At 43.7% G+C, this 13,072-nt stretch overlaps 1 protein-coding gene across 1 annotated transcript in view; it reads right to left on the bottom strand.

The window, feature by feature from the left end:
* Positions 1 to 13,072, bottom strand: part of LOC122542642 (probable E3 ubiquitin-protein ligase HERC1) — a gene marked incomplete at its 5' end in the record, with an annotated part of 215,948 nt that overhangs the window by 111,351 nt on the left and 91,525 nt on the right. The window contains one exon of the mRNA XM_043680638.1: positions 3,376 to 3,542. Within this exon, the coding sequence (XP_043536573.1) occupies positions 3,376 to 3,542 (167 nt within the window). The remainder of the gene's footprint in view (positions 1 to 3,375; positions 3,543 to 13,072) is intronic.

Here is a 13,072-nt window from a genome sequence, read left to right as displayed (position 1 = left end):
CCCATGGTAGGCTTATGCGGGAAGTCAGGAGGCATGGGATAGAGGGAAATTTGGCCAATTGGATAGAAAACTGGCTAACCGGTTGAAGTCAGAGAGTGGTGGTAGATGGTAAATATTCAGCCTGGAGCCCAGTTACAAGTGGAGTTCTGCAGGGATCAGTTCTGGGTCCTCTGCTGTTTGTAATTTTTGTTAATGACTTGGATGAGGGAGTCGAAGGGTGGGTCGGTAAATTTGCAGACGATACGAAGATTGGTGGCGTTGTGGATAGTGAGGAGGGCTGTTGTCGGCTGCAGAGGGACTTAGATATGATGCAGAGCTGGGCTGAGGAGTGGCAGATGGAGTTCAGCCCTGTCAAGTGTGAGGTTGTCCATTTTGGGAGGGCAAATAAGAATGCGGAATACAGGGTTAATGGTAGGGTTCTTACAATCTCTATCCACCTGAGTGGCAACTTTCAAAGAGCTATGAACATAGATCCCAAGATCCCTCTGCTCCTCCACCTTACTAAGAACCCTACCGTTAACCCTGTATTCCGCATTCTTATTTGTCCTTCCAAAATGGACAAACTCACACTTGACAGGGTTGAACTCCATCTGCCACTCCTCAGCCCAGCTCTGCATCATATCTAAGTCCCTTTGCAGCTGACAACAGCCCTCCTCACTATCCACAACTCCACCAATCTTCGTATCGTCACCTTTACCCCAATGCACACACCATTTGAAGGTTTTCGCTTCAAAGAAATACAAACCTCTTTCCCTGCTTCTTGTGAGGAAAGAACATAATTTTCCTTTCCATAATCCATATTCTGTCCCCTACTTCTCAAGATACTAATACAACAGTCAACTTTCATTGAACTTCATCTAATATGAATAGGGGTATGAGAATTTTCTTGAAGACCCTTATCTTTTCCAATGCTTTCAATAGTTGATCCATTTTTCAATATTGTATTAATCTCCAGAAAAAGAAGCTGCAAGATCATTACTGTAACCTCATTATTCTGTTATCAAAGTGCATCTGTTCAGAGAGACACAATTTGCAGCCTATTTTGAACTTTGAGTCACCACAAGCTTGTGACTGATCACAGTGAAGAAAGGACAGAGATTGGAGAGGGATGCAGGATATCTGTTCAGCTGCAGATCCTGATTTACCACAGGGAGCACCTGGACCTCGGGATGGACTCACTGTAGAGCATGAGGCTGAGAAAGTCAGGAATACCATGTTTAGTGAGGTGACATCACCAGTAATGGCTTCATAGACATAAAAGCATTGGGTGACCACCAGGAAAATATTTTAAGAGTAGGCAGTCAGTGTAGGAGCACCCTGTGGCTCCATGGCAAACCCGTGACATAAAGAACAGGTGGTGCTGAAGAAAGCACTGAAGCTCCAACGAATAGCCGACAACCATGTTGTGCAGAGTTTCTTCTCTGCTGTCAAGACCCACTTACGGATCAAACACTCAAGGCCCCACCCCACTGCTGGCCAAGGATGGAGTGACTTTTATCAAAGACGAAGAAGCCATAATAGTGCTGAGGGGAACATTTCAGAAACCTCCTCAGCCAGGGTTCTGTTGTTGATCTGAGCATCATTAACCACATCCCACAGCATGCTACATGCCACAAGCAACACTCAAGCCCTGCACGATATAGAGAATGTGGTCCATTAGCTTAAGAACAAGGCCACTGGAGCAGATATTATCCCTGCTGAGGCATTGAAGTGAGGAGGTAAAGAGCTCCCGCTGCAGCTAAATGCTTTGTCTGCCTATCTGACAGCATTCTGGGAGAGCTCCAAGATACCACAGTCGTGAACGTTTCTGGGATGGTGTGTTGCCTCCCTGGTACCAGTGTCAAGGACTGAGTGGCCAAAGGACACTCTGAAAGATAAGGATGAACAGCCAGCAGTGTTGGTTCATATTGCTATAAACGACATAGGTAGAAAGAGATGAGGTCCTGAAAAGGGAATTTAGGGAGTCAAGTGGAAAGTTGAAAAGCAGGATCTCCAGGGTTGTAATCGCAGGATTATGTCTAGGGCCACTTGCTAGTTAGACCAGAAATAGGAAGGTAATACAGTTGAATGCACAGCTAAAGAGCTGGCATAGGAGGGAGGGCTTCAGAAGATTGGATCATTGGGATCTCTTTCAGGGCACGTGGGACCTATATAAGATGGGTGCATTTAAACTGCAGAGGCACCATTATTCTCACAGGGAGGATTGCTCGTGCCCCACTCGGGAGGGTTTAAACTAATGTGTCAGGGAGGCGGGCAAGAGAAAAGTAGGTTAGTACATTGTGTGACTGGAGAGAAGGTCAATGGTAAGTCAAGTAAGTCTAATTGGAAGACCAGGCAGAACCAAGTTAATGAACACAGTGGGACTGGGAGTCTGAAGTATATTTATTTTGATACAAAGAGTATGACAGGTAAGGCAGATAAACTCAGAGCCTGGATTACAGAAATGCCCGAAACGTTGATTCTCCTGCTCCTCTGATGCCGCCTGACCTGCTTTACTTTCCCAGCACCACACTCTCGACTCTGATCTCCAGCATCTGCAATTCTCACTTTCTCCTGAGAGAAGGGCAGGACTGGCAGCTCAACATTCCAGGATTTAGAAATTTCAGGTGAGATCGAGCGTTCTAAATTTGAGGAAGGCTAATAATAGTATTAGGCAGAACCTGGAGAAATTTGATTTGGGATGGTTGTTTGAGGGAAAATCCTCATCTGACATGTTGGAGTCTTTTGAAGGATAGCGGATCGAGTTTAGGATTAGCATGTTTCGGTGAGGATGAGAGATAAGGATTGCAAGATTGAAGAACCTTGGATGCCGAGAGAAATTGAAAGGTTAGTCAAAAAAAAAACAGGAAGCAGGGTAAGGTTTAGGAAACAAAAATGAAACAAGGCCCTTAAGAATAGAGGAAGCAGAAAATAATTTAAATAAGGAATTAAGGTTAGAAGGGGCCATGAAATATCCTTGTCAAGTAGGATTAAGGAGAATCCCAAGATATTTTATATATATATTAGAAGCAAGACATTCACTAGGGAAAGGATAGGTCCACTTGAGGACAAAGGAGGAAATTTATGCGTGATGCCTGAGGAAGTGGGTGAAGTCCTTAATGAGTGCTTTGCTTCTGTATTCACTAAGAAAGACATTTACAATGGTAAGATTAGGATTGTTAATATTGTGAGGCAGGTTGATATTAAGTAGCAGCTAATATTGGGTGTCTCAAAAATGTGCAGGGAGATGGGGAAATGGGATTAGTTGAAAGTGGCATCACAGTTGACACAGGCATAGTGGGCTGAAGGGTCTATTCCTGTCAGGGCAGGGGACAAAGAAACACAGCAATTTGGAAGTATAACATAGCCTCAGAATTACTGCTGATTTTAACCTACCTTGAATGCCTCGATCATAACAACTGTTCCTTTCTCCAGAGGCTCTTTTGTACCAATCAGCATTTTTCCATCTGCATATCCCACTGCAAATGGTTTATCTTCAGTATACCAAGCAATGGCTGTTACTGCAACTAAAGACAGCAAACAAAATTTGTAAATACACGACTCTCATAAGGTGATCATAGTAAGCTATTTTATAATAATACTTTGACATGTACTCAGTCAAATGAAAATCCTAAAATCTGAAAAAATAAAGAGAAAAAGAGAAAACGATTTAAAAAATACTAGAAATCTCAGCTTGTCATCTGTGGAGAGAAAGCAAACTAATGTTTTGAGTCCAGATGACTCTTCATCATAGAACACTAATGGCACAGTACAGGCCCATCTGCCCTCGATTTTGTGCCTACCATTTGTCCTATTCTAAGAATAACTAACCTGCGTACTCTTCATTTTACTTTAATCCATGTGCCTATCCAAGAGTCGGTTACATGTCCCTAATGTCTACTACCACTGTGGCAGTGCATTCCATGCACTCACCACTCTCTGCGTAAAAACTGACCTCTGACACCTCCCCTAAACTTTACTCCAATCCCCTTAAAATTATGTCACCTCTTGATAGCCATTTCTGCACTGGGAAAAAGTCTGACTATCCATTCCAACTATGCTTTTCGTCATCTTGTACAGCTCTATGAAGTCACCTCTCATCCTTCCTCGCTCCAATGAGAAAAGCCCTAGTTCCCTCAACAATCCTTCGTAAGACATGTAGCATTCCAGTCCAGGCAGCATCCAGGCAAATCTCCTCTGCATCTTCTCCAAAGCTTCCACATCCTTCCTATAATGAGGCAACCAGAACTGAACACAATATTCCAAGTGTGGTCTAATCAGGGCTACAGCACTAACCTCATGGCTCTTAAATTCAATCTCCTTGCTAATGAAAGCCAACACACCATATGCCTTCTTAACAACCCTATCAACTTGAGTGGCAACTTTGAGGGATCTATGGTGTGGGCCCTAAGATTCCTCTGTTCCTCCAATGCCAAGAATCCTGCCTTTAACCCTGTATTCTGCATTCAAATTCAACCTTTCAAAATGAATCACTTCAAATTTTTCCAGGTTGAACTCCATAAACCACTTCTCAGCCCAGTTCTGCATCCTGCTAATGTCCAGTTTCAATCTACAACAGGCCTCCACACTATCCACCACTCCATCAACCTTTATGTCATCGGCAGACTTACTAACTTACAATTCTACTTCCTCAAACAGGTCATGTATAAAAATTACAAAGAGCAGAGGTTCGAGAATCGATCCCTGCAGAACACCACTGGTTACCGAGTTCCAGGCTGAATACTTGCCTCTACCCACCACCCTTTGTCTTCTACCAGGCAATTCTGTATCCAGACAGCCAAATTTCCCTGTATCCCATGCCTCCTTACTTTCTGAATGAGCCTACCATGAGGAATCTTATCAAATGCCTTGCTAAAATCTATGTATATCACATCCACTGCTCTACCTTCATCAAACAGTTTTGCCACATCCTCAAAGAATTCAATAAGGCTGGTGAGACATGATCCACCCCTCACAAAGCCATGCTGACTATCTCTAATCAAACTATGGCTTTCCACTTAATCATAAATCCTGTCTCTCAGAATCTCCTCCAGTGATATGTCCACTGTGATTTCCAGCACTTATGATTTTCAGGACAATTTCCAGCAGCACAGTGGCTCGGTGGTTAATACTGCTGCCTCACAGTGTCAGGGGCCCAGGTTTGATTCCAACATCAGGTGACTGTCTGTGGGGAGCTTGCATGTTCTCCCTGTGTCTGCAAGGATTGCCTCTGGGTGTTTTGGTTTCCTCCCAGAGTCTAGAGATGTTGTTAGCTGAATTGGCCATTCTAAAGTGCCCACGGCATCCAGGGATGGGTAGGTTAGCTGGATTAGCCATGGTAAATGCAGGATTATGGGGATGGGGTGGGTCTGGATGGGATGTTGTTCAGAGGGTTGGTGTTGAAGGGCCTGCTTCCACACTTAGGGATTCTACTGTGATCTGCAGTAATTTGTTCTGACAAAAAGATTTAAGTAATTCATTATAGAAAATCAGCACCTTTTTAAAACCAGTAATTGCTTACTTAGATCTTTTATACTCTTTAAAGATGTTCCACTTCCATTTCGTAAGAAAATGAAGGGAAACCATGCTCTTGATGACATAACCTCTTTAAACTCTAACAGCTGTATTAGGTGATCATTCCCAGTCATGTTGGCTTATAGCATCTTTTCTCGGCTACACCCTCAGTTCTGGTTTCATGAAGGACCAGAGCGAGATTCTTGGAACATTGCAGGAGTACAGATATTTGGAACTTACTTTCACCAGAGATGTCATACATCAGCTAGTGATAAATCACATCATGTAAGTAGATGAACTGGGGAAAAAGACATATTGGATTGAATGCATTCTTTCCTGGCTGCAACAATAAATGGTTTAGTCACAATGACATGAAATTATTCACGATTCAGACAGAGCACAATCCCAAAATTTGCAAATGACAAAACTAGAACTGCATGGATTACAGGGAATGAGCTATAAAGAGAGGCTAGAAAAACTCAGGTTGTTTTCACTGGAGCAGCACAAGCTGAGGGGAGACTTGATCGAAGTCTATAAAATTATGAGATGCACAGATAGGGTTGACGGTCAGAATCTTTTTCCCAGAATTGAATGTCTAATACAGTCGGTTCTGCTATAATGTGTGTTGCTTGGCTATAATGCAATTGAAGAACTTAGACCATTATTGTCGGATGCGAACTTTCTTTATCTGTATTGGCGATTCTGGTCCCATTAGTTTAAATAGTGCTGCTATGACGTGATTTTTTTATAACACTGATTACGTGAGAACAGAACTATCGTGTTATATCAAAACAGACTGCACTGGGAGTATGCATTTAAGGCGAAGAGGGAAAGTTCAAAGGAGATGTAAGGGGCAAGCTTTTTACACACAGAGTGGCAGGAGTCTGTAATGCACTGCTGGAGTGGTGGGAGAAGCAGGAGATAGGGGCATTAAAGGGACTTTAGATCGGCACATGAACAAATAACCATGAGACATAAGAGGAGAAATTAGACCATTCAACCCATCGAGTCTGCTCTGCCATTCAGACACGGCTAAAAGGTTTTTCAACTCCATTATCCTGCTTTCCCCCCCGTAACCCTTTGATCTCCTTCGCAATCAGAACTTATATATCTCTGTTTTAAATATACTCAATTATCTGGCCTCCTTTGGCAATAAGTTTCAAAGATTCACCACTCTCTGGCTTAAGAAATTCCTCCTTATCGTCGTTCTAAAGAATCTTCCTTTTACTCTAAGGCCTTTTACCCTTAGGTCCTCTTCTCTCCTGCCAATGGAAACACCTTTCCAACCTCCACTCTGTCCAGGCCATTCAGTATTCTGTAAGTTTCAGTTAAGATCTACCCCCCCATCCTTTTAAACACCATCCAGTACAGTCCAAGAGTCCTCAAACCTTCCCCATATAAATGTTAAGCCTTTCATTCCTGGGATCATTCCTGTGAACCTTCTCTGGACCTGTTCCAGGGCCAATACATCCTTCCCGTGGTATGGGGCCCAAAATTGTTCACAATACTGTAAATGTGGTCTGACCAGAGCCTTATAAAACTTTAGAAGTAAATCTCTGCTTTACATTGTAGTCGTTGCGAGACAAATGACAACATTCTATTTGTCTTCCTAACTAGTGACTCAACCTACAAGTTTAGAACGTAGAACATTACAGGCCCTTCAGCCCTCGATGTTGTGCCGACCTGTCATACCAATCTGAAGCCCATCTAACCTACACAATTCCATGTATGTCCATATGCTTGTCCAATGATGACTTAAATTTACTTAAAGTTGGCAAATCTACTACTGTTGCAGGCAAAGGATTCCATACCCTTACTTCTCTGAGTAAAAAAACTACCTCTGACATCTGTCCTATATCTATCACCCCTCAATTTAAAGCTATGTCCCCTCGTGCTCGCCGTCACCATACTTGGAAAAAGGATCTCCCTGTCCACCCTATCTAACCCTCTGATTATCTTATATGTCTCTATTAAGTCACCTCTCAACATTCTTCTTTCTAACGAAAAAAGCCTCAAGTCTTTTAGATTAGATTAGATTACATTACAGTGTGGAAACAGGCCCTTCGGCCCAACAAGTCCACACCGACCCGCCAAAGCGCAACCCACCCATACTCCTACATTTACCCCATACCTAACACTACGGGCAATTTCCAATGGCCAATTCACCTGACCTGCACATCTTTGTGATTGTGGGAGGAAACCGGAGCACCCGGAGGAAACCCACGCAGACACGGGGAGAATGTGCAAACTCCACACAGTCAGTTGCCTGAGGCCTTTCCTCGTAAGACCTTCCCTCTATACCAGGCAATATCCTAGTAAATCTCCTCTGCACCTTTTCCAAAACTTCCACATTCTTCTTATAATGCGGTGACCAGAACTGTACACAATACTCCCAAGTGCGGCCGCACCAGAGTTTTGCACAGCTGTAGCATAACCTCATGGTTCCGGAACTCGATCCCTCTATTAATAAAAGCTAAAACACTGTATGCCTCCTTAACAACCCTAGTAAAAACAATGACTGCAGATGCAGGATGAACATTTCCCATCAACCACCACCCTCTGTCTTCTTTCAGCAAGCCAATTTCCTGATCCAAACTGCTATATCTCCCACAATCCCATTCCTCCACATTTTGTACAATAGCCTACTGTGGGGAACCTTATCAAACGCCTTGCTGAAATCCATATACACCACATCAACTGGTTTATTCTCATCTACCTGTTTGGTCACCTTCTCAAAGAACTCATTAAGGTTTGTGAGGCACAACCTACCCTTCACAAACCGTGCTGACTATCCCTAATCAAATTATTATTTTCTAGATGATTATAAATCCTATCTCTTCTAACCTGTTCCAACACTTTACCAACAACTGAAGTAAGGCTCACTGGTCTATAATTACCAGGGTTGTCTCTCCTTCCCTTCTTGAACATGGGAACCACATTTGCTATCCTCTAGTCTTCTGGCACTATTATGTAGACAATTATGATTTAAAGATTAATGCCAAAGGCTCGACAATCTCCTCCCTGGCTTCCCAGAGGATCCTAGGATAAATCCCATCCGGCCCAGGGGACATATTTATTTTCACACTCTGCAGGATTTCTAATACCTCTTCCTTGTGAACTTCAATCCCACCTAGTTTAGTAGCCTGTATCTCAGTGTTCTCCTCGACAATATTGTCATTTTCTAGAGTGAATACTGTCGAAAAATATTCATTTAGTGCTTCCCCTATCTCCTCCGACTCCACACGTAACTTCCCACTACTATCCTTGATTGGCCCTAATCTTATTCTCGTCATTCTTTTATTCCCTAAAAACCCTAAAGTCTTAGGGTTTAACCTGATCCTATCTGCCAACAACTTCTCGTGTCTCCTCCTGGCTCTTCTGAGCTCTCTCTTTAGGTCTTTCCTAACTACCTTGTAACCCTCAAGTGCCCTAACTGAGCCTTCACATCTCACCCTAACATAAGCCTTCTTCTTCCTCTTGACCAGAGATTCCACTTCCTTCGTAAACCACGGCTCCAACGCTCGACAGCCTCCTCCCTGCCTGACAAGTACATACTTATCTAGGACACACAGGAGCTTTTCCTTGAATAAGCTCCACATTTCTAATGTGCCCATCCCCTGCAGTTTCTTTCCCCATCCTATGCTTCCTAATCACATCGTAATTGCCTTTCCCCCAGCTGTAACTCTTGCCCAGTGGTATACACCTATCCCTTTCTATCACTAAAGTAAACATAACAGAATTGTGATTGCTATCACCAAAGTGCTCACCTACTTCCAAGTCTAACACCTGGCCGGGCTCATTACACAGTACCAAATCTAATGCGGCTTCGCCCCTTGATAGCCTGTCTACAGACTGTGTCAGGAAGCCCTCTTGCACACACCAGACAAAAACTGACCCATCTATAGTACTCATACCCAGTCAATAATTGGAAAGTTGAAGTCCCCCATGACAACTACCCTGTCTCTCTCACTCCTATCGGGAATCACCTTTGCTATCCTTTCCTCTACATCTCTGGAAATATCTGGAGGCCTATAGAAAACTCCCCTCTCCTTTCCTGTTTCTAACCTCAGCCCATACTACCTCAGTTGACGAGTCCCCAAACATCCTTTCTGCAACTGTAATACTATCCTTGACGAATAATGCCGCACCTCCCCCTCTGTTACCATCCTCTCTGTTCTTACTGGAACATCTGAATCCTGGAACCTGCAACAACCATTCCTGTCCCTGCTCTATCCATGTCTCTGAAATGGCCACAACATCGAAGTCCTCGGTACCAACCCATGCTGCAAGTTCCCCCACCTTATTCTGGATGCTCCTTAAGAGGATCCTGGACTTGGACTCCCAAGTTCCTTTGCCCTTCAGATTTCTGAATTTTCTCCCCATTTAGAAAATAGTCCATGCCTGTATTCTTCCTACCAAAGTGCATGACCTCATACTTTCCCACACTGCATTTCATCTGCCACTTCTTTGCCCACTCTCCTAATCTGTCTCCTAACCTCTCTGCAGCTTTCCCACCTCCTCAATATTACCTGCCCCCACATCTATCTTTGTATCATCTGCAAACTTAGTCAGAATGCCTTCAGTTCCATCATCCAGATCATTAATGTATAAAGTGAAAAGTTGTGGTCCCATCACTGATCTTTGTGGAACTCCACTAGTCATCGGCTTCTATCCTGAGAAGGGCCCTTTTATCCCCACTCTGCCTTCTACCAGATATTCATTCTAATACCTTGCCTTTAACAGTGGGCCCTTATCTTGTTCTGCAGCCTCCTGTGTGGCACCTTATCAAAAGCCTTCTGGAAGTCCACATAGGTAATATCCATTGACTCTCTTTGGTCAAACCTGCTCGTTACCTCCTCAAAGAATTCTAACAGCTTTATCAGGCATGACCTCACCTTGACAAAACCATACTGACTTTGCCCTTTTTACCATGTATTTCCAAATATTCAGAAATCTCATCCTTCACATTGGACTCTAATACTTTATTAGCGACTTGGGGGGAGGGGGGTGGGTGGGGGGAGTTACATTAGTGATTTTCCAGTTCTCTGGAACCTTCCCCGACTCCAGCGGGTCTTGAAAGATTAGTCCGAAGCCTCCACTATTTCTTTAGCTATTTCCTTCAGAACACTGAGGTGTAGCCCATCTGGTCCAGGTGATTTATTCACTTGCACACCTTTCAGTTTTTGTAGCACCTTCTCCTTGGTGATGGCTCCATACTCATCTCTGCTCCAGACTCTCTTGAATGTTTGAAACAATATTCGTGTCTACCACTGTGAAGACTGATGCAAAGTAGTTGGTTCCTCAGGCATTTCTTTGTACCATTATCGCTTCTCCAGCATCGTTTTCCAGCAGACCAATGTCCAATTCTGCCCTTTACATATCTAAAGGAACTCTTGTAATCTTTCCTAATATTACTGGCTAGCTTACCCTCAAATTAAATCTCCTCTCTCCTTATTTCTTTCTTCATTGCCCTCTGCTGGTCTTTGTAGGTATCCCAATCCTCTGGTTTACCACTGCCCTTCACCACATTATAGGCTTCCTGTTTCACTTTTTTTGCTGTCCTTGACATCCCTGGTCAGCCATGGTTGCCTCATCCTCCCTTTAATATCCTTCTTTTCCCTCGAGATGAATTGTTCTCAAATTACTCACAGAAATTCGTGCCACTGCTGTTTCACTATCTTTCCTTTCCCAGTCAATTCTACCCAGCTCCTCCCTCATGCCTTGTAGTTGCCTTTATTTAAACTATTATAGCATTACATCTGATCCCACTGTCTCCCTCTTGAATTGCAGAGTAAATTCTATCATATTATGGTCCCTGCCTCCTCAGAGCTCCTTCATTTTAGCTCCCTTATCAAGTCTGTCCCACTGCACAATACTAAATCCAGTATTGCCTGCTCCCCAGTAGGCTCCTCAACAAGCTGCTCCAAAAAGCCAGACCATTCCACCAATTCCTTTTCTTGTGATCCACTACCAACCTGATTTTCCCAATCCACCTGCATATTGAAATCCCATGATCACTGTAACCTTGCCTTTCATTGAATCATACAATCCCTACAGTGTGGAAACAGGCCATTTGGCCCAACAAGTCCACAGTGACCCTCCAAAGAGTATTTCACCCAAACCCATTCCCCTACTCTACTACTTGACATCTTACTCCTGCTAACGCACATAACTTACATATCACTGAACACTAGGGACAATTTAGCACAGCCAATTCATCTAATCTGCAAATCTTTGGACTGTGAGCAGAAACCAGAGCACCTGGAGGAAACCCACGCAAACACAGGGAGAATGTGCAAACTCCACAGTCGCCAGAGGCTGGAATCGAACCAGGGTCATTGGAGCTCTGATCTCATTGATGCTTACATGTTGTGACTAAGTGGGTATGAATGGGATGTTTCTCCTATCTAGTAAGTCTGAAACCAGGAGACAGAGTGTTGGAATAAGGGAGTAGATCATTTTAGACTGAGGTGTAGAGCAATTAATTCACTCGAGGGGTGAGGTGGGTGAATCTTTGTGATTATCCACATCCTGTCCCTCAGGATTCCCTCCAACAACTTGCCCACCACTGACTTCAGGCTCACTGGTCTGTAGTTCCCTGGCTTGTCCTTATCACCCTTCTTAAACAGTGGCACCACTTTAGCCAACCTCCAGTCTTCCGGCACCTCACCTTTGACTATCGATGATACAAATATCTCAGCAAGGGGCCCAGCAATCACTTCTGTAGCTTCCCACAGAGTTCTAGGATATGCCCGGGGGTTTATCCACTTTTATGTATTTCAAGGCATCCAGCACTTCCTCCTATGTAATATGTACATTTTTCAAGATGCCACCATCTATTTTCCTACATTCTATATCCTCTGTGTCTTTTTCCACAGTCAACACTGATGCAAAATACTCGTTTAGTATCTCCCCCATCTATTGCAGTTCCACACAAAGGCCACCTTGCTGATCTTTGAGGGGCCCTATTCTCTCCCTAGTTACCCTTTTGTCCTTAATGTATTTGTAAAAACCATTTGGATTCTCCTTAATTATATTTGCCAAAGTTATCTCATGTCTCCTTTTTGCCCTCCTGATTTCCCTCTTAAAGTATACTCCTACTGCTTTTATACTCTTCTAAGGATTCATTCGATCCATCTTGTCTATACCTGTCATATGCTTCCTTCTTTTTCTTAACCAAACCCTCAATTTCTTTAGTTATCCAGCATTCCCTACACTCACCAGCCTTTCCTTTCACCCTAACAGAATATACTGTCTCTGGACCCTCGTTATCTCATTTGTGAAGGCCGTCTCTTTACCTAGGTAAAAACAATGACTGCAGATGCTGGAAACCAGATTCTGGATTAGTGGTGCTGGAAGAGCACAGCAGTACAGGCAGCATCCAAGGAGCAGTGAAATCGACATTTCGGGCAAAAGCCCTTCATCAGGAATAAAGGCAGAGAGCCTGAAGCATGGAGAGATAAGCTAGAGGAGGGTGGGGGTGGGGATAGAGTAGCATAGAGTACAATAGGTCAGTGGGGGAGGAGATGAAGGTGATAGGTCAGGGAGGAGAGGGTGGAGTGGATAGGTGGAAAAGGAG

The sequence above is a fragment of the Chiloscyllium plagiosum genome, chromosome 40, assembly GCF_004010195.1.
Source record: "Chiloscyllium plagiosum isolate BGI_BamShark_2017 chromosome 40, ASM401019v2, whole genome shotgun sequence".
Taxonomy (NCBI): domain Eukaryota; kingdom Metazoa; phylum Chordata; class Chondrichthyes; order Orectolobiformes; family Hemiscylliidae; genus Chiloscyllium; species Chiloscyllium plagiosum.
This window is presented reverse-complemented; position numbering and strand designations above follow the sequence as displayed.